The sequence below is a fragment of the Macaca thibetana genome, chromosome 7 (genome assembly GCF_024542745.1).
Source record: "Macaca thibetana thibetana isolate TM-01 chromosome 7, ASM2454274v1, whole genome shotgun sequence".
NCBI classification, from domain to species: domain Eukaryota; kingdom Metazoa; phylum Chordata; class Mammalia; order Primates; family Cercopithecidae; genus Macaca; species Macaca thibetana.
In genome coordinates this window covers 98499663-98527015 of record NC_065584.1, presented here as the reverse complement: position 1 = coordinate 98527015, position 27353 = coordinate 98499663, and the positions used below count along the sequence as shown (strand labels likewise).

At 46.3% G+C, this 27353-nt stretch overlaps 1 protein-coding gene across 4 annotated transcripts in view; it reads left to right on the top strand.

Moving 5' to 3' along the window:
• The window catches only part of SLCO3A1 (solute carrier organic anion transporter family member 3A1), a 324947-nt gene that overhangs the window by 259864 nt on the left and 37730 nt on the right, over positions 1-27353 (top strand). For all 4 annotated transcript variants that reach the window (XM_050798035.1, XM_050798037.1, XM_050798036.1 and 1 more), the window contains exons 4-7: positions 146-409; positions 16590-16754; positions 22225-22423; positions 24522-24660. In XM_050798035.1, the coding sequence (XP_050653992.1) occupies positions 146-409; positions 16590-16754; positions 22225-22423; positions 24522-24660 (767 nt within the window). The remainder of the gene's footprint in view (positions 1-145; positions 410-16589; positions 16755-22224; positions 22424-24521; positions 24661-27353) is intronic.

The window sequence follows — 27353 nt, the reverse complement described above, 5'->3', positions numbered from 1 at the left end:
CTTCGTAGCCTGGCAGCCACTGTTCCCAACCCCAGGTCATTTCTAGAGCCTTTGCCCTCTCTATTCAACTGAGTCAGATTCTCAGTAAAATCCCCAGTGGTGCAGCCTTCTTTTCTCCACTAAGCTGTGCTCTTTCCCTTTGCAGGTAACCTGGACATCACTCCGGATGACCCCCGCTGGATTGGAGCCTGGTGGGGTGGCTTTCTGCTCTGCGGTGCCTTACTCTTCTTCTCTTCCCTCTTGATGTTTGGGTTTCCACAGTCCCTGCCCCCGCACTCAGACCCCGCCATGGAAAGCGAGCAGGCCATGCTCCCCGAAAGAGAATACGAGAGGCCCAAGCCCAGCAATGGGGTCCTGAGGCACCCCCTGGAGCCAGACAGCAGTGCCTCCTGTTTCCAGCAGCTGAGAGGTAAAAGTGGCCTCATCTGCCTCTGCTCAGAACAGTAGGGGGATTGGGATGGGGGTGATGAGTGAAGGGGTAGCACCCAGGACTGGGGTGCTTGGGGACTTGGTGGAGGCAGAATAATATTGGCCTGCATGGCTGGCCTCTACCAGCCAGGTACTTAACTTATTCCTGAGAAGTAAATAACCTGACTTGCTTAATAAAAACAAAAATGAAGTAGCTACCATTTGTTAAAGGGACCCAGTGGTTAATATAGGACCTGACATTTAATAAACGTAAATGTCTTTAGAAGGAAGCAAAATATTCTGTGGAGCTTTTTTGAATTCTTTCAGGCCACCTATAAGCCCCTGGAAGCAATAAAGGACTTTTGAAGTTGGCTTCCTTTGCCTGATATCAGCATTCTTTAAAAAGCCACCTCCAGCCTGGCGCGATGGCTCACGCCTATAATCCCAGCCCTTTGGGAAGCCAAGGCAGGTGGATCACTTGAGGTCAGGAGTTTGAGACTAGCCTGCCCACCATGGTGAAACCCCATCTCTACTAAAATACAAAAATTAGCCGGGCTTGGTGGCATGTGCCTGTAATCCCAGCTACTCGGAAGGCTGAGGCAGGAGAATCACCTAGTCCTGGGTTCAAGCTCACCAGAGGTTGCAGTGAGCTGAGATTGCACCACTGCACTCCAGCCTGGGTGACAGAGCAAGACTCCATCTCTAAATAAATAAATAAATAAATAAATAAATAAAGCCAACTCCAAAGTACATTTCTGTAGATTCACTTTGTCCTTTCATTGCCTCCACTAAAGATGAGAGAGGTTTTCCTGAAGAAAGAAATATTAACCCAGTCTTAATGACACAGTCACACTTTAGAATGCAGCAAAGCTCTTGCTATCATTTTTTAAAGAAAAATGTGCAACTTTTCTGAAAAAATGGTGAAGCACAAACAGTGATGCAGAATGAGAATGAGAGCTCCCCGCCACCCCCCAAGTTGTTTCCATCTTAGCACAATCCTTTAAAGATGAGGAAAATGACGAGGAGCTGAATGTAGCCTGGCAGTCTCAGAAGCTGCTCAGCGACCATCAGGCGAGGTATGTGTGGGGTTCCTTAATGCACACGACTCCTTACTCAGCTCCCCTGAAGTCCTGCTGGATTTTAGAAATGAGTGGGCTCATGCAGCCAGGAGCAAGGTCAGGCACTACTTCCCAGGGAAGCTGGGATGCAGAAGGGAGATGGCCAGTCCCCTCTGTGCAGAAATGAGGCACTCAGCCGGATCAGACTTCCGCAGTGGCACATGCAGTCCTCCTGTGCTTTAGACATTTCCTAGCAGTCAAAGTCTGTTTACTAAACTTCTGTGTAACAATGTGCGCCTTCTATGGAGATGCTAGACATTCGTGGAGAGAAGCTTGAACTGCTTTGTGCTCAGCCCCCTGTTCTGTTCCTCACCAGCCCTGCAATCATTAACTCCCCCCCTGCTTCTTTTCCACGAATGTAAAACTGTAATAACACAATTCCTCACTGCCAGTGCTGTCTCGAAAATGAAAGCACTGCTGCAGAAGACTGTCTGTTAATCGTACCTGTTAGTCCATGAGGAATCTGAAGAACTTGTGTTATTTCTGAAGAGAGACAATTTTAATATCCTAATGTTATGTCTGGCCCCGTGTTCCACAATGGTTTCTACCAATGCTGTAATTTGGAATCATCTATAAAATTTAAGTTCCAGAATGCACTGGTAGATGAGAAGGCCAGCCAATCTGTGTCCTCTAAGGTTGCCTTGGCTTGGAATGCCCCCGTCCCCATGCATGTGTGCTTAATAAAATAGGCTCACTTCCAGCCGCCCCCAGGCAAGGAAGGTGCCTGCGACTCCCCTAGTAGCAGGAGAGTGATGCCTGCGACTCCCCTAATAGAACAGCCATCCATAGAAAGTGTCCTGGTAACTAGACCCCTAGGAATAAATTGGGCAGGTATGAGAGTGTGGCTTTCAAAGGACATCCTGGCCCTGGGCAACTACAGCATTTCCAAGTCGCTCCCCACCTCCGAATAATGACCCTGTTTCCCAAGGGCTCTGATTGTAAAAGCTGCACTAGTAATCACTTATCTTTCATCTCTGGGAATAAAAAGATGAAAAAGATATAATGGTGCCATCAGAGAACTCACCATCCCACGTAGAATCAGGCCTGTAAGTCAGCAAAGGCAGCCCAGTGTTTTGAGAACCGCAATAACAAGCAATACAGGTTGTTACAGAAATGCAGCAAAGAGACAGAGAGAAGCCCACCGCTCCTAGGCCATGAGTTGCGGGTGAGGGAAGGGTCAGCGGCAGAGCTGAGCCAACTCTTGAGGCCTACCATGGCTTCAGCATTCTTGGGTCATGATGCAGTTGCTCATTAACTCATTTGTTTTATCCATTGGTAGTTACTGAGACCCTACTAGATGCTGAGCACAGCCAAGACTAAAGCGATTTATATTCTGGAACTTATATTCTCCTAGGTTGCAATAGGCAAGGTCAAAGCAATGACAAGATAAGCAGGCACTCTGGGTGAGCTGCCGTTGTGCTGACAAGTACACAGTCAGGTAGACGAGTCTGGGACCTACGAGGCCATATTGATTACAAATTGTAATCTGTATACACACAGGCTTCGCTTCTGATGGTTAATGATTTTAATTTAGAATTAACAATTCCCAGAAGCAATTGGTCCATAATGGACTAACATGATGTCCCAACAGGAAAGGAAGAAAGTGTTTCTACAAGACTCCTTAAGAGCCAAAATACAGTGAAGTGAGCTATTATGCTAATAAACACATTTTATACGTGCCAGTGCATGAAGTGGGGCCACAGTCGTTTATATGATTTATTTCTCCATGTGAGACACACGTTTTTGCTATATGAGCTTTTCCACCAAAAGCACCATGCAGTGCTCCCTGGCATTCCAAAACCCTTCATCCAGTTTGCATCCTGTGAAACCCACGCTTCAAATGCAGTGCTATACATGCAGTGTGTTACACATTTGTGGATGTAAATAAGCTGAACAGCATTGCATGTATACATAGAATTGACATTGCTCCTAAAACCTCTATGTTGCAATTTCTCATCCATTTTGTCTGAGTTTGCAAATGGGTTTCTTCTTTGGCCATCAATCTGTGTCCCCTGCTGTGCTCTGCAGACAGCAAAGGCCCCTGAGAAGAGCTGGCATTGCGCTGAGAAGAGCTGGCATTACACCAAGAAGAGCCCTTCCAGCCCCTTTTCTCTGGAACTTAGAAAGTCTTCCCCTGCTCCTGGGAGAAAATGGGGCTCTCTGCTTTGAGGCAGACCCACCTAGGTTAAAATCCAGCTCAGTCACTTCTTTTTTTTTTTTTCTTTTGAGACGGAGTTTCGCTCTGCCGCCCAGGCTGGAGTGCAGTGGCCGGATCTCAGCTCACTGGAAGCTCCGCCTCCCAGGTTTACGCCATTCTCCTGCCTCAGCCTCCCGAGCAGCTGGGACTACAGGCGCCTGCCACCACGTCCGGCTAGTTTTTTTTTTTTTTATGTGTTTAGTAGAAACGGGGTTTCACCGTGTTAGCCAGGAGGGTCTTGATCTCCGGACCTCGTGATCCGCCCGTCTCAGCCTCCCAAAGTGCTGGGATTACAGGCTTGAGCCACTGCGCCCGGCCTGCTCAGTCACTTCTTAATCATGCAGGCTTGGCCACATCACTTAACTCCTCTCAGCTTTCACGTGTGGTGTCTGGTTTAGTCTTTACCAAAACTGTGTAAGGTCAGTATCACTGTTTATTCCTGTCTCTAGATGAGGAAACCAAGCTCTGGTGATATGGGGGTTAGAGTTTGTGGTTCGATTTTCAGAGCATTCCCCTATAAAAAGCAGGCTTCAGACATCTGCTTCCAACAGTCAGCCATCAGTTGGGTTTGCAACCCTTATCCAAAGCTGAGAGACGGAAAGCCCAGAGTCTTGCTCCAGGTCAGCCTGGAAGTCCCCATCTTATAGCAACAGCCCCATAACCATCTTACCATGCAGAAAGCAGATGAACAACTACTTGGGTTTGTTACACTCCAGTATCTCCCCGATGTGGGGGCCTGCCAAGCCAAGGCACATTTTTACTTCTCAGCTGTGCCACCAAATAACTTTTCCTTTAAGACGTGGCTCTGGCTCTGCTCCTCCCTGATCTCGCATTTTGGATGGCCTGTTTTTTACACACCTCACGTTCATCCTCTCGTGTCCTTTCCTCCCCTTTCCTACTTGGTAAGCCGTGTGTGGACAAGGCTGCACCTAGTGTGCTGAATCTAGCAAATGCTCAGAGTTTGCAGAATTGCTTGTGAGAGGCTACACCTGGAGGGAAGAAGTTCAGGGACTGTAATAGACAAATGTACAGTATCACCATCAGATAGTGTATTAAATATCACCTCCACAGTTTTGTGCTTCATTGTAAGTTTTCTCCGGCGTCTCTTGCCCTGAGAGGCCTTGATGGACGTGACAAGGGTCTCTTCTGCAGCCGCATGTCCATGTGCCTTCTCCCTCCAGCTCTGTACATTTCCTGGAATGCATCAGGCAATCTCTTGTTTGCTGCTGTTTCTCCCTGGAATGCCCTTCTTTCTTCAGCTCACTTCTGGGCTGGACTCTGTTCTCACCTCCCCAGGAAGCCCCCCAAAGCCCCTCTGTGTACGTGCCCCTGTGTACCCGGTGCTGGGTTAGCTGCGTTCCTCTGAGGTCCCCAGAATCCCTGCAGAGCACCTGTGAACACATTACCATGGCAGTCTCTCTGCTTGTCTGTGTCTGCCCAAGGATTATGCATTTTCCAGGGATGAAGCTGTAGTTCATCTGTTCATTTCCAACGCACAGAACAGTGCATAGCATGTAGGTGATACTGGTTGAATGAAGTAATAAGTGAATACTTTCTTGCCAGCCTGCATGTATGTATAGACGTGGACACATGCACAAATAGCAGGTAATGATTTTTTTGTGCCCTGTTATATTTCATCCCTGTACCTTAGGAGGCATTGGTACCACTTACCAATAAGGAAAGTGAGGCTTGTAGATAGAAAGGAAAGGCATTTGAACCCGGGCGAAGGCTCCAGTGTCGGTCTTTTTAACCATGGCATTATGCTGCCACTTCTGACAGTAAACGGACACTCTCTTAAAGAATAAGTGGCGTCAGCAGGTGCTAACTGACTTCTTAGCAGAGTGTACTAAAACTCCAGCTGCTGGCTGCAACAGCACAGATGTACCCTAAAATGATGGGTCTTCCAGACACAGCTGCAGCCTAAGAGGAAGGGAAGAACCAACTCCCTGCGAGCATTGGCCTGTCCTGACCCTCTGCCAGGTTTTCTAGCTGGGATGAGTGTAATCGCACCAGAGGTTTAAAATCCAAAGGGAGAGTCCTGCCTTTGATCACTGAAAGAGCAGGGCAATCAAAAGCTGAGCACTCTTGTCTCTGAGCGCTTCACACTGACTGCCAAGTGGTCTCTTCCTGTCCCAGAAAAGATAGCAGGTGCCAGCAGGTGCCGGCTGAGTAGGCAGGGCTGGGGCCTCAGGCTCAGAGTCTTTAAAGCCACCACCCAAATCTAGGAGATGAGTTATGATTTCCAGAGCTCTTGCATCAACCTCCCATTTGGCCCCCACAGGTGGCTGATGGGGTGTTTATGTTGCTAACCTCTGTCCTGATCCCTGAGTGATGTTAAACCAGGTACTCAGATTCCCGTGGCTGGGCTGGACCTAGTTTTCCAGACTCCATAATCCTGTGCTCTTTCCCCTGTTTCCTGTGAGGGTTCACTAAATTGTTCATAAACTGCTGAAAGAAAAGAAAGGGAATCAGGCTGGGGCCCATGTAACAAAGCCCTTCCTGTGTCTGAGAAACTTACACTTCTGCAGCCTGCTCCCCCTCCAAAAGAGGCCATGCAGAACCCAAGCTCTAGAGAAGGTTCACCTTTTGAGGAGCTGAGATCCTCCTGGGTCCTTGTTACCTCGCCTGCCCTCCAGCAATGCAGTCCATCATGGAGTTCAGCCGATTTTGCCACCCAAATCTCTCTCCAGCCTGCTCTTGATCTCTGTTGATCTGAGGGTCCTTGTTAACATTTATAAGGTAACACTCCACACTCCAGCATGCCCTGGGCCCTCCAGGCTGTTGTCCACTCTGTGATCTTTTCAGAACACATCTGATCGAGTTGCTGCCTCTTGCTTTAAGGGATGGAGGCAAAGTCCTTCCATGATCACTGAGTCCCTCCAAACCCTTCTCATGCCAGTCATGCCCTGTTCCCTCCACGCCCACCTCACTGGCCTCTTTTTAGTTCTCCTTATACCCCAGGCTCCTTTCCTCCTAGGACTCTGCATTTGTTCCCTCTACTGGAATTCTGATTTCATCTTCAGACATCAGCTCATGTGTCATTACTTAGGAACATCTTCCCCACCCGGTGGTACCCCTTCCAAGGCACATCGTAATTTTCCTTTATGTGCGTGAATAATTTTCCTTTATTCACTTACGCTGTACGTTTCATGAACACAGGGACTGCAATTGTTTTTGCTCGTGTCCTGGTACACAGCAGAGGCTCAGTGCCTGCTATTTGATAGGGGAGGGAGTAAATGGATTGCTGCTTTCCCTAAAGCTCCCCTGTCTCCTACTTCCCACTCAGGGTTTTGGCCTGTGTTTGACCAATCCATGGACGTAGACTTGGCAAGAGCTTCAGGTGTTCTGAGTGCCACCACCGGCCCACACGTGACTACCTGTGTTGGAGAGGATCTGCTCCTGGCACCCTGGCTGCTGAATGGTAGAGGATGTGCCAGCCCTGGAGCCAAAACTGACTTGCCCTGGGGACTTTGGGCTTCATGTTGTCAGTTACCCATCTTCTGGCAGGTGCTTTACATCTTGGTCAGGGAGCACATTCACCCTGCCCCACCACTGTGCTTCTCACAGTTCAGCAGGAGCCACAGATTTGCCTGGCCACAGGACCCAGCTCATGCCTCTCCACAGCTCATGCCTGGCCACAGGACCCACCTCATGCTTCTGCACCTTGGCCTCCTCCATCCATTACCATCTAGCTGTCAGTTTCTGCTACATTTTTCTTAATTAAAACCCTGTGCCTTTCAGCATAATGTTATGAGGAACCTGGTGATCTGAGAGTCATTGTTCTGCCAGCTAACCAGCTGAGCATTTTTTTAAATCATGCACTGTGTCCTCAGAACCATGTTCTTCCTGTGTGTGGATTTCCCGTTCAACTTTTTCTTTCCTGATTCCATGGTGAAGGAGACCATCTGCCCTCCCAAATGCTTGGAATCCTGTGCCAGGCTGTGATTTACATTCTGCCATGTCACAGGAGTTGTTTTTGTAGGTCCCCACAGACCAGACTGGTCACTGGCTTAAGTTCTCATCAATACTGATTAATAGGGGACCTGCTGTGGACAGCACAGGAGGGATAGGTCCATAGATAAGCTACAGCTGCACTTCTCAAGTTATTTCAGCAAAGCTCCTGAGACAAACTATGTGAGGGTGCCTAGCATGATGCCTGGCACTTTGTTGATATTCCTGGAGCGTGTGTTGAGTGAAAGAATGAAGGAAATAATTAGAAGGCAGCGTTTCCCAATTAGGGTCCCTTGAGATGCTCAGGGAAAAACAAATCAGCAGCAGCAATAACAGAAGGATGGGGAAATGGTTAGATGGCCAAATAACTTTGGGAACCTGTGTGCCGTTTGACCCTCTCTGAGATTCATACTCCTCAGACATGTGACTCGGAACTGTTTTATTCACATTAACTCTGTGGCCACTTGGCTAATGCTTCCAGGATACAGGGTAGAAAGTGGAAAGGCTCACAGGAGGTTCAAATGAATGAACTGAGGACCAGAGAGAGGGAACTTGGAGATACTAGCTTAAAGACTGTAGCATTTCACCCCAATCTGGAAGGATGAGCAGGATCCCCATGGATGGAGAGAGAAGAACTTTGGGATGGGGGACAGGGATAAGCAGAGACACATGGACAGGAATGCCCAAGACATTGTTGGGAGCTAGACGTCTGGTTTTAGAAAAGGTCATGCTAGGAGGCAGACTAGGGGCCGCTTCCTCACCAGCAGTTCCTGGTACCTGAAGCTGCTCGTGGAGGCTTTCGTGAAATTATGAATGAGTTATTGAAAGCCTTAGCATTGCCCTTCTGAAGTATCTGGACTTTATCTGAGGAGCCCTTGTTTCCAGCCAGGAGTTTGAGTCAGCACCTGTGGAGTTTCTTGAACCACCCTGCGTGTGGGCCACAGCCCAGGAATTCTGATTCCGTGGGTAGAGAAGAGGTCCAAGCATCTGGATGTTTTCAAAGCCCCCTAGATGATTCTATGTGAACTCCTAATTGCAAATGAATGCCAGAAGCAATGGGGGTTCATTGAGTGGCCTCCTCTGGGGGCCAACAGGTCAGAGCTGGTCCTCCTGCATTTGTACAGGCACGGGACGTGTAATGGCAGGGGACTCACTCAGCGAATAAGCTTGGAACACTGTAGGCACTGTGATCCTCGTGGAAATTCATAAGTGATATATTAGCATATGAAGGCTCTGAGAAGGCCTGCTGTAAACTCAACACTTGAGGCAATAACATCAGGAACTCTAGGCTTAAAGATGGGCATTTATGTCCATCGGGTATTTCACCCCCACTGTTTCTTTGTGAATGTCAGTATTTCTCTTTCCAGACTTTCCAGGGTGAATGCCCCCATTGTTAGAGTTTTCATGAATGCCAAATGCAGTCAGCCTTGCTGCCACGGAGGTGGGCCACCACTCTCTCAGAGAAGGTTCTTAGGGGCTGGCCAGGAGCAGTGAAAGCGGCTGTTTGCTTACAAAAAGACTCTTCCCTTAGTCTTTTTCTCTCTGCTGCCTCTGACCTGGAAAGACACCATGTTGAGTCTGAATAAGACGTTGCTACCTCCGAGGCTCCTTTCTTCATCTCTGTGATCCTGAGTGGAGCCTGCGCTTTTCTGACTTCACACTCCGGAGGGACAGAAATGACTGGGGTGACGCCAATTTGGAGCTGCAGCTTGCAGGAAGCTAACTGGGCCTCTGCAGACACTTGCTTCGTGCTTTAAATTTTCTAATGGGCAGCCACACGATTCTTTTTCTCTTGGGCCTTCTTGGTGGGGTTATGAAGCGTTGGTGACTTTAAAGGAATCAATAGAATTGATGGGGGAGTTATCCCAGCCTGGCCGCACTCAGGCAACATTGGGATTTCATTCTAAACACTCATTTCTGGTGCTGATCATTTCTTATTTGTTCACTCAAGCCACGAGCTTTTCTGTGCAAAATTAGCACTACTCTCTGCCTCTTACCTCCAGAGGATGGTCAAAAGGAAACCCGGTAGCTGCTTCTCTCAAACCTGCAATGAGAAGGTGTTAGGAAGCGCTCCCCTGGGGTCCTCAATAGCCCAGGGCAGAGGTTAGGAGGCAACTTCATCCAAATCAGTGAAACCACATTGGGTCTGAACCTGGAGCCGGAGGCTGCCCCATCTGGGGCCAGTGCGTGGCAGGCACTTGCTTTTAGAAGACTCCCAGACGCTGCAGGCCTCCTCTCCCACCTGGGCTTTCCTCCACTCCTACACAAGGGAATGGCTTAGATACCTCCAGAATGGACAGTGTAAATGAAGAAGAGACTGACATTCTGGATTTCTGGCCCCACAGGCCAGGAGTTTGAGTCAGCATCACCTGGGGAGTTTCTTGAACCATCCTGCGTGTGGGCCACAGCCCAGGAATTCTGATTCTGTGGGTAAAGACGGGGTCCAAGCATCTGGATGTTTTCAAAGCCCCCTAGATGATTCTATGTGAACTCCCAATTGCACATGAATGCCAGAAGCCATGGGGGTTCTTTGACCTCCTCTGGGGGCAACAGGTCAGAACTGGTCCTCCTGCATCTGTGCAGGCAGGGGACATGTATTGGCAGGGGACTGACTTACCAAATAAGCTCACCCTGATTGTAGAAGCAAGAGTCTAAATGTGTTTCCACCCAGACAGTGAACCTGTGGAATGTCACTAATGGTTTGTTCATAAGTTTGTTTATGTTGCCTCAAAGTTTCTTAAGAGGCTGTAACAGTTAACCCTTCAAAGCTCTGCGATTCATTCCTTCATTTTTAAATTTATTTATTAGATTCTTTAAGACACCTTGAGTTTGTTAAGCGTCTGCTCTTACTGGGCGTGGTGCTCACATCTAATGATGGAGCTACTCCATCCTTGCTCCCAGGTGGCTTCTGGCTTGCGAGAAGAGAAGGACTCAGGCAAGGGCATCCAGTGGGGGGCTTAAGCCTGCACGGGGCACATAAGCAACCAACTCGGTGGTTGCTAAACTTTGATGCTATTCCATGACACTATTTTTCCTAGGAGTCACCACACCTTGGATTCACACCTGTACTTCCATCACAGTATTTTTCTACATCTTTATTATTTCTTCCCCTTTCCCTTTTAAGTTATGATTTGAAGACTGTCATTTATCTCATCTAAGCTCTCCCTGCCTCTCTGTTCTCTCTTTCCTGTGGGTCTCATGTGTTGGGAAGCTCCTCATGGCAACTCAACATTCAGAAAAACAACTTTTATAGATTCAGGTGCCCACAAAATACCTGAATGTTAAGAATGTGGACTTTGGAGCTCAGGCTGACCTTAGTTCAAATCCACTCTCCTTCACCTCCCAGCTCTGGATTCTTGGGCAAGGTGGAATTTACAGCCTCTCAATGAAGCCTTGGTTTTCTCATATCGGGAATGATGATGTTAAGACGACCTGCTATTGTAACGGTTGTGAGAATTAAATGAAAAGCCCTTAGCACAGTGCCCCATCAAACACTGGTAACCGAAAAAGCATTGGCTACCATTGTAATTACTGAGCAGTTGCATGCATTAGCTTCTTCTCCCCTTCTTGGGAGCCCTGACAGTGGTGTGTTGACAGCAATGTTATCAAAGGAAAAGAAAGTCAAGGCCAACTTCAGTAGAGAGATTAAAAGCAGAAATACACCGAGAGTCCAGCAGGTACACTGAGCCCCACAGTAACCACTGCCTGGGGCACCTTCAATTCCAGGGAATTGGACATGGAAACCAAGGCCATGGACAGGTACATTGTTTCCTGACCTGGCCTGCTGCCTGGCCCTCAGAGGTGGGAGCTCTTCTTGACCACAGAGATGGCCCGGGAACTAAGCCCAGCCTACCTTCTCCATGGCTGTGGCTGCACCACCCCATGCTCTTTCCCTTCTCTGCTAGCTCACCAAGCAGCACACACAGATACATCTGCAGCAAACCGTGTATCCCCATGGCTCCGAGGAACACTACACATGACGAGGAGCCTCAGGGTTTCCTCCCTGACTTAACCATGAATCACTTCTTTTATATTAATTATGATTCATACTGAGCTCACACCTGTGTGCCGGAGACACTGGGCCACATGCTTTACACACTTGGGTCTCATTTCATCTTTATAGCAGTCTGTGGGATGGAGTTCTGTGCTCCAGTCACTTCCACATCTACTAAAGCCTTGAAGCCAGAATTCAAATCCCCATTACCTGACTCCTTAGACCAGGTTCTTAGCCATTATTTTATACAACCTCATTCAGCAAAACCTTTTCTACAGTACAAGCCTCCTCTTTCAGCTCTATAAGTCTTTCTTCCTTTTATTAATATTTCTCCCTCCCTCTCTTTCCGAGTTCTCTTCCCACAAAAAAAAAAAAAAAAAAAAAAAAAAAAAGGACTAAGTCCCAGATACATCCCCGAATGCCAGATCTGGTCATTTTCCCCAACCTAAGTAGAAATTTTTTATTATTATTATTGCTATTACTATCAGTATTTCTTAGAATTAAGCTGCACCTTTGACTACCAGGAGTAGCCTGCATGCTTAATCTTCAAACCAGGAGCAGCTCAGAAGCCAGACCAGAATAGCATACTGGTTACAAGCACATGCCGTGGCAGCAGGTACCAGAGTTTGAGTTTCTGCTGTGCTGCTCTAACCATGGGACCCCTCTCTGCCTCAGTTTTTTCATCTGTAAATGGGAGATTTAATAGTCCCAAGATCACAGGTTTGATATGAGCAGATATGTAAGCATTTAGAACTGCATTTTTGCACAAAGGAAATGCTCTGTCAACATTAGTTCTCATGACTCCTCTAAAATCTGCCTTTCTCCATCCTGAAGGACCTATAAGTTTCCAAGAACCCTTAATCCTACAGGAATCTCTTTTGAAGACTAGTAGTAGAAAACCTGTTTTCCCTAGAGACCGCTCTCCTGCCGCTCTTTCCAATTTTGTTCATCTTGCTGGTGACGGTACCAGGCTCCTAATGAGAGTTGAAAAGGTTTCTCCAGCTGGTGAGGCTGCATAATTCAAGCCAGCCTACCTCCCACCTCCAGCTCCCAAGTTCTGAGGCTAAATCGGTAGGTGGGGGGTACATGGCTAAGAGAGTCTGTAGATGTTTAATGGCCTGGTGTGGCCTTGGTTCACCAGTTTCTGTTTGCCTGGGTCACCCCATTAGCTGCCACCTCCTTAAAAAGTCAGAATTTTATAGGCTTAACAATCTATTTGAATGAAAAAGCTTGAAACACAGGGTTGGCCCTAGGACCAAGCTAATTAATAGCCCTTCTCAAACTGGGGTTTTGGAAGGTAGGCTGAGCCTTTGAAAAGCAATCATCTTTTGAGGGTACTACAAGTGATTGCAATAAAAACTGGGGATGGGAGGAAGAACCTGGAAGGAAATAGCGAACCCAAGAGGAAACTGTCATTTCTGGAGGCAAATTGCCTTGGTAGAGGGGGAAAAAAAAAGAATGTTCTTCATGTAAGTAAGGCCCACTGAGGCTTCCTCAAGTCAAATGATTCAGTCATATCATTCTCAAACCTAATGATTTTTCACATCTAATTCAAGGAGAAATTAGTTATTAGATATTAAGACAAAAGCAGGCAGTCTCCTATCTTGAGAAGGAATCCTTCCCACTGAAGTGGAATTATCTCCAGAATAATTAAATTGCTTGCTGAAGTATAAAAGTATTGCATTAACCGGAGTTGCCTTCGTTGAACAGTGCCTTCCTCATCGCCAAACAAATCATGGTGACTCTGAACAAGGACAGGGAGATACCAGGACCTAAATAGATAATGTGATCAAACTGAAATCATCATCAGTGTCATTTCTGAGCCAAAGAGCAAAGTTGCTAATCAGCAAATGCTGGAGGTATCAGCCCAGCAGCAGTTTTACTTGTGATCAAGCGTGGCTGTGGTGCTTTATTCTTCAGGAATCCTAGACTCTGAAGATTCTGCACCCTAACAAAAAAAAATGAAGGCCACAGTGAAAGCATGGCAGAGGATCATTTTCCTGGAATGTCCCCAACCTGCCTATTTGACATTGGCAATGTTTCCAGAATTTAGATATCTTTATTCGAAAAGAGCACTGTGATGCAGAAATGGCGTTATTACTTGCCAAAACATATAAACCGCCAGGACATTCAAATGTATTCATTACAAGGAGGCACTGTTATAACCTGATGTGATCCATACTGTTCTCACTACATTGTGAAACTTATTGTTCTGTGGCATGACCAATAGGTCTCTTGCCATGGGTACACTACACCATCACAGTGTGCCACACACTATAGCAAATCAGCTTTCACTCATCAGTAGTGATTTATGAGGACAGAGTTTTAACATCCAAGGGGCTTCTGTACATGAAGATAAATGCTTACCTCACTGTCCTCTGTTTAAGCCCAATGAATTCATCTATTTGTTGAACAATCCACATATTTAAATAATTCACAGTCAGGATTCCTCTAAATATTTGTACCATAGTTTAAACATAATGTGGATTTAACACAGGAAAATTTCCCAACATTTACATATAGGTGTTATAAAGGTAAACACTTCTAAACATTTATTTGAAGTGATATTTCTAAAAATTCAAATGATGGTAAATGTTTTAAACCCTGTAAAAATAGACAAAACCCACACATAAAGGCCAGTACACTTAAAATCAAGGAGAGTATAATTGTATTAATACCATGGACTTAAAGTTGTTTTCTTATTATCTTTATTCTTATTCATACCCTTTTAAAAGTGTTATTTTTATTCATTCATTGATTTAATCAGAGAGTTGCCTCCTAAGGTTTCAGGAATTTTACAAGGAACCACCACAGAACAGCCAAGGCCACCAGCTCTGGTTATCATCTAGTTATGACATAGAATTCGGTTGCTCAGGCTTTGCCAATTCCAAGCTTTTGGTCATCTGACTCAGTCCATTTGCATAACTAAGTTCTTTGTGTTATGTCAAAGAACCCTTAGATGCCTGTCTTCTATGTAGATTTTCATTCTTGAAACTTGATACCATTCCTAGAAATGATAAATTCTAAGTTTTGTATATCTGCCAGTTCTTGACTTATTGAGCTTGTCTGTTAACATTAAAAACTTATGCATCCCCTATTATTATTTTATTCTAATTAGTTGGGCCATTTAGAGGTTTCATCTCCTAGGAGATCAGATTGAGCCTGTATAATTAGCTCGCTTCTTTAGGACAGCTGGCTAATTCTTCACCTTGGAATGCAGTGTGAGACTCCCTGCCCACCTGTTTATTTTGCATGCCACCACGGCACTGATCAGTTTTTCCTAGACGTGGTGTAGTACCTGCTTCCTCTGGGACTCTGTGTTTTATCTGTTCTGTTTGCATAGGTGGAAACAAGTAAACTGCATGTCAGATATTCCACACTTTATGATCGCAGCAGCACAGACTTCCCCTAACTAGTTTCTGGGATACCACCTCTATAATTTTTGCCTTATTTGCATTCCACCTGAACCATTATGCACCTAAGACTTCTCTTTAAATAACTTTAAATCTACTTACTTTTTGTAACCTAGCAGTGTCTTAAGCCGTAACAGCCATGAAACCACACATTAGATGTATCAGCTGTATTTCAGCTTTGTTGTAAGGACACATTAAATCATGGCACAAATATTGAAATGACAGGGTTGTCCTGGTGCCCCAAAGCTCTCTTGCACACTGCCAGAATACATCATACCATAATTTAGGAGACTTGGCTGAAGACCACATGCCAACGATTCTGATTGCTGGGAATATCCAAATAATGTGCTTGTTTCCAAAGGATTTTTAAAAAACGAATCTCCTATTTTAAAAGCACCAATATAAGGGGAAGTCTTAGTGGCGTACGAAACCACATGCTTTAAGAAAAATAAAGAAAGAAAGAATGAAATACAAGACCTCAACAATTCCTACTTTCCGGCTCTGTCATTAAAGTGGTGCATGAACCTCAGAGCACTTTCGCCCATCATCAGCTCTCATAGAAGCCCTGAGCACCTGGACTGAGTGGGAGGCTTCTTCTAGGGTAGACCAGGTGATGAGAATAGAGCCCCTAGGGAGAAGGGAACACATTCAGCAAAGATCTACAGGAAGAGCATTCTTGTACAGGGAAGACCCCCAAGGACAAAGACCTGGGTGGGGTGGACCTGGGTTCAAGCGAGAAATAGCAAGAGCCACTGGGGCTTGACTGGAGGGTGGGAAGACGAAGGGCTAGGGGGTGTGATCAGATCACTGAGGGGCAGACTTCAGGCCATGGCACAGCATATGGATTTTGACCATTCCAGGGTTTTGAGAAGGAAACTGATTTGAGCTGATCTCACTGACCGCTACCCAGGGAATGATTATATTGGATCAAGAGTGAAAACTAAGACCCCAGTTGGGTAGCTCTGGTGGTCTTCAAGTGAGAGCTGATGAAAACTTTTGCCAGAGAGGTAGCCATGAAGATGGCAAGAAGGGGTTTGATTAGGCATGTACACATTTTGGAAACCACAAGAATTTCATATCTTTCTTGAAACTGTTAAGTATATTTTCTTAACACACGTATATATATAGATCCATCAACAGGTATATTGACATATACTTAAATATATTGATATTTATAATTTATTTTATACACACACACACCTTCTGAGATTGCTTTAAAAATTTTTTAGTGTGTCTAGTGAGCTGTAAGAAAAGTCCTGGTATAGTCTCTCCTGTTTTAGTAGATAGTAATTGGCATCAAGTCAGTGTATGCTTTGAAGGCAGAGATTTCACAATCATGGATGACTTATGGGGTGTAGATTTTGGTCTGAGCAACTGGGTGCCTCTGGATGCTGTTTGCTGAAATGGACAAGAGCAGGCCAAGAAGGGGCCTCAGGAGCAGGAGGCTATAAGATGGGAGCACAGGGTGTGACCTTGACCCTGAATGTCAGCCTTCTCTCTCCCTGCAGTGATCCCAAAGGTCACTAAGCACCTGCTCTCAAACCCTGTGTTCACCTGCATCATCCTGGCCGCCTGCATGGAGATTGCAGTGGTGGCTGGCTTCGCTGCCTTCTTGGGGAAGTACCTGGAGCAGCAGTTTAACCTCACCACTTCTTCTGCCAACCAGCTGCTTGGTGAGTGTGTCTTCAGGCCCCCTGAGAGGGTCGGGGGAGGGTGTCCTGTGTTTACGGCACTAAGAATTTACTGAGCCCTGCTGAAGAACCCCACTCTGCTCTGGGCCTACAGCAACAAGATATATGTGGCCTCTGTGCACAAGGAATTTAAAGTGTATTCTCAGAGCAAGATTTCCCTGCCTGGAGCAATTGCTAAAAGCACATGATAATAAAGAGTGAAAATATAAAATGTACATTTGAGAGGCCAGTAAGTTGATAGATGGGTGTGAAATGGGAAATTTGGGGAAGATATGATGAAGAAGGATAAATCTGGAAAGGTTAGCAGGTTTTAGCTACATAAAGAAAGAATATTCTTGGCAGCATGAAACCTATAGTTAACACATGCAGAGCTTGGAAGCCATACACTCCCCTACTCTTCCCTGTGCCCACAGCAGACATAACTAATGGATCATGACACTCCTTCTCCCCAAGGTCAGGCATGGCTTTACAGTTCTTTAAATCGTAGACTACAGGTTTCTACTGCCAATTGTTCGGAGTTGACATAGTAAAGAAAAACAATTTGCACTCATGAGAAGCAGTGTTGCTTAGGCAGGGTAAGGAATGTGGTCCTGCAGCATGTCTTAGTTTCCTTTTTGTTTTGTGACAGTATATCATCCTTTACTTCAAGTGACAGGAAGCTGCATTTGTTGAGTTAATCAGCAGAGATGTTGATCAGTAGTGGACACAACAGCAACAGAGACATAGCAGTTAAACGAGAGGGAAGAATCAACAACGGCTCTCAGGTTTCTGGCTTGGAGAGCTTGGGGTACCAGTTGTAAAGACTGGAAATAACGAAGAAGAATCAGATCTGTGCAAAGTTTCTAGTTCAGACCTGAAGCTGTTGAGTGTGAGATGCCCATAGCATATCTAAGTGATGTCCAGTATTTAGCTGGGGGCTCAAGAGGGGGTCTCTGGGATGATAATCTGTGTTATAAGTAGTAGTGGAGATTCAGTTGCCTCAGTAAATGGATGGTAGTTGAGGACACTGGAGTGGAATTTACATAGGAAAAAATGTGTAGAGTTAGAAAAAGATAGGTGAAACCCCAACCTGAAGAAATAGAGGAGTCTGCAGAGAAATTTAAGCAACGGCATCCAAAAGAAATGTAGAGAATGTGGATCATGGAAGTCAAGGGTGAGATGATTCCAAGAAGAAAGCAGCCATCTGCAATGTGAGCAGTCAAGCAAGGTGAGGGCCCAAATGTCCCAGTTGGCTTTAATGATGAGGATGGCTTGCAGCCTGTATCAGGGCTGTGTTCCTGAAGTGGCAGTGGTAGCACCTGTTCTGTGGTGTGGAGAGCAGCCCGTGAGAGGGAAGGAGTAGACAGTGAGCACGGGACTTAGCCAGGGGAGAAAGGAGAGAGGACATGGCCTGTGGCATGTGTTGGAGTTGAGGGAGGGAGTGGTGACTATGTGGTTGCCGGGACAGGAAAGACTTGAGCAGGTTTCTCAGTGGAGGGAAAGGAGCCCACAGCTGGGGATTTGCAGGAGAGAGAGTGAATATTCTTACTTTATGTGACTGATTAAAACCTGCTAACCTTTCAAGATTTATCCTTCTTCATCAGAGAAGACTTTGCACGGAACTCCCTTTACAGAGGAGTTCACCTGTTCTCCTGAAAGAGCAGAGGGAGGGACATGTGATGGAAACTACTGAGAGTGTGGTGATACGGCCAGGCATGGGGGCAGCTACAGCTCCACAGACTTCATCTTCTCTGTAAAATAGGAGTCAGATTGTCTGCTGAGAGGAAAGGGAAGGTGATGTTTTCTGATCTTCCCCTTTAAAATCTCCTGTCATGTCACAAGATGGCCAAGAAACAAACACAAAGGTGCTAACCATCATGAGTCATCAGAGAAATGTACATTGGAACCACAGTGAGATGCTACTAAACATCCACCAGACTGATAGCACCAAGTATTGGGGAGGATGTGGAGCCACTGGAACTCTCATACTCGGCCAGTGGGAATGCAAATTGGTGCCACCACTTTGGAAAACTCTGGCTGTGCCTAACAAAGCTAACCATATGTCTATGCCGTGACCTATCAGTTCCATTTCTGGTCATCTGTCCAACAGAAATAAGTGTTTGTGTTCACTCATTTACGTAGCATATGTAATAATGTCCAGAGCTGTTTTATGCATAATAGACCCAAACTTGAAACAACCCAAATGTCCATAAACAGTAAAATGGATAAATTATAGAATATTCTATGGCAAACTATTACACAGAATGAGAAAGAAAGAACTTTGATACATGCCTCAATGTGGTTGAATCTCACAGAGTTGAAAGACATGAGACTCAAAAGAGCACATATTTAGATGAATTAAAAAGAGGAATAGTTAATTGAGGTGATAGGGGCCAGAATAGTGGTTACCATTGGGGGAAGCTAACTGGGAGGCGCACCAGGGAGCCTCCTGAGCTGCTAGAAATGTTCTAAGGTTAATCTAAGCTGTAGTTACAGGGGTGTGTACAGATGCAAAAGTTCATCAGGCTGTTCCCTTAAGCTCTGTGTATTTCACAGGACATAACATATCTCAGTTTAAAAGTAGGGCTGGCATGGTGGCTTATGCCTGTAATCCCAACACTTTGGGAGGCTGAGGCGGGTGGATCACCTGAGGTCAAGAGTTCAAGACCAGCCTGACCAACATGGTGAAAACCTGTCTCTACTAAAAATACAAAAATTAGCTAGGCGTGGTGGCACACGCCTGTAATCCCAGCTACTCGGGAGGCTGAGGCAGTAGAATCGCTTGAACCCGGGAAGTGGAAGTTGCAGTGAGCTGAGATCGCACCGTTGCACTCCAGCCTGGGGAACAAGAGCGAGACTTCGTCTTGAAAAATTAAATAAATCAAAAAATAAAATAAAATGTAAAACCCTATCACAACAATATGGCCAGATTACCACCCAGGGTACCACAAGTCTTATGTTTTTCTTTTACACAAATAACCCTCTACCACCCACCACTTGGTAAATTTTACCTCCAAGAGGTATTCGCAAAACGCAGTCAGCCTTTAATATCTGCCTGACAGAGACAGGGCAAAATATACCTCTTTATAATTAAAGTTGTAACTTCTTTGTTATCCCTGGGATCTCTCAGGTTTAGCCCTTCGGCGCCTGAAGAGTTTATCTCTCACCTGCTGACTCCTCTGCTGCTTTTTCTTCCATTTTGATTACATTTGCACAGTTGCTTCAACTTTGGGCCGTGTTCTGTTTCAGAACAGATGCCTTCGTCTTCTATCGACAAACAAATCAATAGTCTTCAGGGCAGAAGGTCAAACAAACAATTCTGCCTTATTGCACCTTTTTGTCTCCCAGTGATTTCTGTCTGTTAGTGTGCTTGGCAGGAGGCACCTTCTCCTGCACTGGGCAGTCCAGGCAAGCAGCACGGGTGCCCTCTGTGTGTGCCATGCCCTTGGCGACAGTACAGTCAGTGTGGACTCTGGAGGCTGGCTGCAAGAGGGACTGGCAGTGGGCAGTTAGAGAAGGCAGACTTGGGAGATGAGACCCAGGCAGTCATTCCAGAGCATCAGCACTGGTCCCCCTTCCCCTGTGAAGTCATCAGCAAATGGGGCAGAGCTCAGAGAAGAGTAACACAGGTGATTAAAGAGCTAGTGGTGTTGATTTGTGAGTGAAGATAAAAAGGACTCAATCTGCATAGGTTAACGTAATGAGAATGGAATTTCAGGGAAGTTCTGATCACTTCCTCCAGTGTTAAGGACAGCACACACATCAGGGAGGGAGGGGGCTTGGAGAAAAGGTGTGAAAGCCTGTGATTGCCATGGTTACCATCCTTGACAGGTGACACCCCCACTGTCTTTGCTAGGAAATGAAACAAAACACAGGCTTGCTTTCTGGGTGTGGGCATGTTGTCACTGATGTCCATTCACACAGATCCAATCTGTTCCTTAGCTCATTCATTCTGAAAATAATACTTGGATGCCCACTCCGTGCTGGGTACCATGCTAGACACAGAGAATCTAGGCTGGACTGAACAAGACAAAAAGGGGTTTTGTCCATAGGAAGGCTGTATCCTAGCAGAGAGAGAGAGAGAGAGCAAGAAACAAGAAACCCAAAAATAAGTGAGGCTGCTTCAGGAAGCTGGGAGAGCCACAAAAACAGTATGGAATCTCAGGGTGGGGGTGCGTGGATCTCTACAGAGTGGCCTGGGAAACCTGTCTGAAGAGGGTAGGGGCCAGCCAAGTAAACACATTGGGCACGTGTCCCAGGAGAGGGAACTGCACGTGCAAAGCCTGGGGAACTGGAACTGTTTGGCCTGCCCCAGGGAGAGAAAGGAGGGACAGTGGCATGGTTGGGGTGGGCAGTGTGGCACGGGACAAGGATAAAGATGCACCCAGGAGCTGGCTCATGAGATCGCTTCTATACCAAGGGAAGAAAACCAAGCACAGATATTCCAAGAGCAGTAGATGATAGAGAGATATTATATGTCATTTTAAGTATGACTTGTGCTATTTTCTTGCAGAGCTATACCCCCCTGATTATATTTTCTCACCCCAATATTAAAATTAATTTGCATTCTCTTAGCACATACCAGCTAGTTAATGTAGTCAATTGACCTAGAGGTCTGTTGGTTGTCAAGAAGGCAACCTAGACTGGAAAACTGGCCATGCGTAATCTACATGGTAGATAAATGACATGTGGCAATTGAAAGCTGAGTTTTAGATGAAATGAATCAGAATAGAGCAAAACCAACCCAGGAGCTTGGAACCCTTTGGTCCTTCTAAAATTCCATGGTTCTCTGCGAATCAGAAATAACAGGTTTATGGTCCTGCTGCCTTGCAGATAGCCCTGTGCAGAAGAGAGAGAAAGGAAAAAAATATATATGCCATTTAGTCACCAAGAGCTACAAAACATATTGATTGATGCCACTACCTGAGGGGTGGCAGAGCTGGTTCAGACTCTCTCTATGGCCTGGTGAATTCCGTGACCTTTAGGTTAAAGAGCCTCCGTATTTTCTGCGAAACCCTCCCTTCTTGCCTTATTAAGAAGACGGGGAGAAAATCCCTAAATGATCTCCGGTCCCCTTCCCACATCTCAAAAATGCACACAGAGCACATCACTGCTCCATGATATCTACTGTCCCGAAGGCATGTCTGTGTTCCCAGTCTGTCTGACTCCGTCTCTTGGTAGTCCCCTCTTAAGCTTGTGTTTCTCCTGAGGGTGCCCCACTTAGCAGGACAGGTGCATGCACTTAGACTCATGAAACAGAGTTGCTTTATGTCTGTCTCTCCCAGTTCTCCATGAGCTCCCTGGGGGAATAAATCAGGCCCTTCCTAAAGATTTCAGGGTCCCATGGAAGCAGTGACACTGCAGTGGGGTCACTGGGCATTCACGGGACTCAGCCTCAGGCCTTCCACCCTCCCATCTGTGGACTGGCCCCACCTTCCCTGTTCACAGCCCTGCCCCTCTGTCTTCCTTCCAGGGATGACTGCAATCCCGTGTGCTTGTCTGGGTATCTTCCTGGGCGGTCTTTTGGTGAAGAAGCTCAGCCTGTCTGCCCTGGGGGCCATTCGGATGGCCATGCTCGTCAACCTGGTCTCCACCGCTTGCTATGTCTCCTTCCTCTTCCTGGGCTGCGACACTGGCCCTGTGGCTGGGGTTACTGTTCCCTATGGAAACAAGTGAGTACTGGCAGTGTCTGCCGCCCTCCCGCCTGCTCAGGGACCCTAGCACTCTCCCTCCACAGTAGGTTGTGGGAGCCAGCTTTGTTCCTAGTGACCCGAGGAGAAGCATCAATGCTGCCTCTGCATCTTACTCTCCACGTTGGAGAATCAGTAGAACCCTCTGGGCTGAGAGAGCAGACCTTTCCACTCAAAGGCGGGGAAGCCCTGGGGGAGAAGAGAAACCATTTCCTCCCTAGCACACTCACATCACGATTTTTGGCATTTGACTTTAGGAAAACTGTGAAGATAGAAAATAAAAATTTTAGTTCAAAATTCAGCTCAAAATAGAAGAAAGAATTGATTTCAACAATCCCTTAAACTATCAGAAGCTGTCATTAGGCTCACATGGCAATTATAGGAGCTGGCCCATGGCAGGTATTTTTAAGTGTAGCGGGGGAAAGGGAGAGAAAAAGGGAGGTGGAGGGAAGAGAGGGAGGAAGATAAGGAAGTTAGTTCTCATGGGACCACTTTTCTTTCTTCCTAGTTTTTATCCCAAGACTTGGGACTAGAGTCCAGTGAGAATTGCCCTTAGAGGGAATTATGGGGAGTCTTCAGCTATCCAGTGTCAATAGCTGTCCCCTTTTCCACACGGGACTGAGGCTGCCTTGGAAATCCAGCCTGGAGCATCGAGGCTGCAGCATGGCTGGCCTTCAGGTTACCAGTTTCTCTCTCCAGAGCCAGACTCTTCTTCCAAGCAGGCCACCCAGGCTGCTCCTACACTTGTGCCAGAAGATGCAGTGGAGCCAGGGCTTCTCTGCCACCCACAAGAGTGAGCAGGCAGAGTGGGAGAGCAGAGCACGGGCAGCTTTCTGTATGTCTGTGCACAATCCAGGCACCGTATGCCTCTCCTTCCCCTTTACACCACCACGGGATTGCCCCTTCCAATCCCCACCCCAGCCTGGCCCTCACTTCCTGTTCAGATATAGCTTCTTCCTGTTTGCACATGCTATGCATAACAGCTGTCTCAAGTAGCAGATTGCTCGACTCCCAAGTAGTAAAGTGTAGTGGTTAGGAGCACAAGGTCTCACTATAATGATGTTATTCTTCCATAAAAAAATAAAAAAGTGTATATCCTACAGTCAGATGGCCCTGGTTCCAATGCCTCCTCTACCATTTATGAGTTCTGTACTTTTGGACAAGTCACTTAACCTGGCTGTGCCTCAGTTTCTTCTCTAAAGCCCATGGGGTTAAAATGAGAATAAATGAAATAATCCATGCAGTACTTTGAATAGTGCATGACACATAAATTGCCAGGTGTCGCCATCATCATCTTTATCATGAAGTGCTCTGAACCTTAGGAGACAGAGCTGAAAATAATCAGACTAAAGAAGAAACATTTCCTGTCTTCCAGAGCTAATACACTCACTCTACCCTTTTGCTCTTTTTTCAATTTGCTTGCTCTAGATAACTGTGCCTTTAATGATGCAAAGGAAAAATTAAAACATCTTAGTGTTATTTTTCTCAGGACATTGAATCAATTAGACAATAATGATGGAAGCCAGTCTGGTTGTAGCAGTGTAGCAAGTAAGCATCATGAGGCTTCCTGACTGCAGGGGAGGAATAAAGCAGAGACAAGAACCAGCCCCAAGAGGGAAGGAGTTAAATCCTCAGCGTTGCAGGCATAGGTGTTTGTTCAGGACGGGGGTAAGCCGAGGCCATAGCAATCAGGAGAGGCATCATGGAGCAGGTGGCCCTGAGCAGAGTCCCAACTGCCACCAGCCCAGAGGACACATCAATACCAGTGATCAAAAGCATCTTCCTCCTCACTTCATGAGAGGGGCTGGAGTGGACTCAGCTCCCATCCAGCCCACCACCTAAGCTGGCGTCATTGGCCAGGGCGCAACCCACATAGCTCTCAGCAGTGGCCCTGGGCTGCTCCTTGCTGGACAGGGAGGGTTAAGGTTGGAAAAGGAAAAGGGAAGGGAGAACCAGGTAACAATCCCATAAGCAGGGTACCATGCGACTCATCACAGCAGAGGCGAAAGGCTGTCACTGGGGTCATCTGATTCCAAATTGACCTGTTTCTAATGGCTTCCGTGTTTCCTTTCTTTTCCAGCACAGCACCTGGCTCAGCCCTGGACCCCTACTCACCCTGCAATAATAACTGTGAATGCCAAACTGATTCCTTCACTCCAGTGTGTGGGGCAGATGGCATCACCTACCTGTCTGCCTGCTTCGCTGGCTGCAACAGCACGGTAATGGGATGGGGTAGGGGATTCAGGCAGCCAAAGTGGCTTAAAACCCAAGTTTTTGCACAGGTGGTTCCCCTTCCCTGTGACTTTTTCTTAGCTGTTGCCCTGCTGTAGTGGAAGATGTTCCATCAGCAGGATGAGAGGACTGATCCAGGTCTTCTTGCTAAATCAAGTGGGTTTGTAGGAAGTTTCATTGTGCAACTGGAAGTAAAAATTCAAAGGAAGCTGTATATATGGAACCAAAGGAAAATATGGTGGTTCAAGATGCTTGCACAGTGTCAATGGAATAGGATGTCTGCATGGGTAGTGAGCTCCCCATCACCAGAAGTATGTCAAGAGAGGCTTAAAAACCATTTATCAGGAAAGACTTCTTCCAGACCTGAAACACTCTGACACCAATTCAGCCTCTTTCCTACCCAGTTCACTTTGCCATTTTCCTCCTGACTAAATGCCTCCCACCTCTTTCCATGTTCCTGACACATTTCTGGGAGGGAGGTAGAGTGCTTTTTCCTGCTTAGCATGGATTTTACAACTGGCTGTCAGCCCACAGCTTTCCATGTTCTCTCCCTGAAAACCTGATGCTAAGTGACAGGTCATCCAGTGGTGCTGATCCCACCTTCCAGGAGTCCTTGGCACCTGCCCTGCTGCACCCACACCACCACTGCCCTGTGCAGGCCCTCCCCATCTCTTGCTTGGACCTGTGCAGTAGTTCCTACCTGGCCTCCCAGGATGGCCCCTTATGTCCTGCGTTTTGTTCAACACTGCAGTCAGAAGGGTTTCTGTAACATAGCAAGTGACCCTCTCATGCTACTCTGTCAACTAGAAGATCAGTTCTAGGTGCCACGTGTCTTCAGCTCTATCTCCTTTCAGTTTGTGGTGTTCAGCTTCCCCCATACAGCCTGTCTTTTCATACACCTCCCTCCAGTTGGACAGGTCCTACTCACCAGTCAATAGCCTCCTCCAATATCCCCTCCTCTGAAACCATCCCTTCCCTCTTTTATCTTTGGCGTTCTTCTCTCTGAAGTCCTTTGGTACCTCTTTCTCCTAAATACACTGTTCTCATTTTATTACGGTGATTTGCTAGAAGTGTCTGTCGTCTGCTCTGGTCTTTGGATTTCTTAAGCAAGGGCCAGCACCCAGAAGCACTCCATGAATGTCTGTGCAAAGCATAGTGGGAAGGAAAATATGAACCCCCAGTGGCAGCTTTCAAGGGACTTAGAGTTGAGATCATTAGCTGCTGCTTCTCCCTACATCTTATATCTTTCAGGAGTAGCAGTTTCTCTGAAAGAAGAAAAATGGATCATTTATTTTCATTTTCAAAGATTTCATTTTCCCTTGTGTTTAACATTTAGATCCCTGACCAGTTATTAACATTTTCTATAGAGAAAATAAATCACCATGGGGTGATGGGTGAGAGAAACTGATTTTTTAAAATTAGATGATAAAGCAATTTCTTTATGTGAGTGGAAATAAATTTTAAAAGAAGGGATGGGCCTTGAGAATGGTTCAAATAAGAATACAAGCCATTATTTTTCATGACAACAATTTCATTAACATTTTAATATTCAGAAAGTTACATTATAAATCAGTCTCGGTTATTGTCCTGTTATAAGAATTAAATTGACTCAATATAGTCTGGTGTCCTGAGACGAAACGAGTCTCTATTCCAGGGAATGCACTGACCAAAAAAGTTATCTTAAAAATTGCATTTCCCCTGATCTTGCATGTACAGGAGTCTTATTGAATAAGAGCCTTACCTGGCCCATCTATGGCTACATCCCGCTGCTGAAACAGCAAAGCTGGAGAACGCAATTATCAGACTGCAAGCTCCTCTGCTTACCTCTGGACCTACTGTTTATTCCCCCAGACACCTGCCTTTTATTCACGTTACTCAAGGCCTCACATTGTCTGCTGGGGTGTAGGTGAGGCAAGGACGGTATTCCCATGCAATTGCAATGCAGAGGTGGAGAAACCACCAGGCCCCAGAACTGGGATGGGGCATACTAATGCCTTCCCTGCAGAGGTAGACCTCTAGATGCCCTGGCTTCCAACAAGTGGATGAGGGATTTGGAGGCCCAGAGCAATGCTTATCCTGGAAAGGGGCCCTTGTGACAGTCTAGCCTTAAAAACAACCACAGCCATAAAACTTGCAGCAGCAGCAGCAAGGTTTGTCAAGAGCCTATTAAGGTCCAGGTAATGGGGCCTTCCGTGTGTCACTCGTGGCCCATGGCAGCTTGGCCCAGAGTCAGAGAAATCTCAGGCCAACATCCATAAATGAGTGAAAAGCAATTTAAATCCTTTAAATCTCTGCTGCAGCATTTTGAGAAAATGCCAAATGGTGGCTATATTCCTGGTGCATGTACTCCCTCCCTCTCCCCCTTTTTTCTCTACTCTTCTTGTCTCCAAGCTCAGGAGAAAAAAAAAAAAAACTCTTTGACAAGCTAAAACCTTTTACCTCCTTCTCCTTTTCACAGTGGCCCCCTGGAATTCTCCACCTTCCCCAATGTGAATTCAGCCATTCTTCCTGGTTTCGTCAATTCTTCCACCCATGGCCTCAACTCTGTGTATATTATCTCATTGATCCTCCCAGCAACCTTGGGAAATAGATGTTCTTTTTATTTCCTGAATACCGATGAGGTTAGTCACTTGGCCAAGGCCATGCAGTAGGAAGTGGGGGATCCGACTTTTGAATGTAG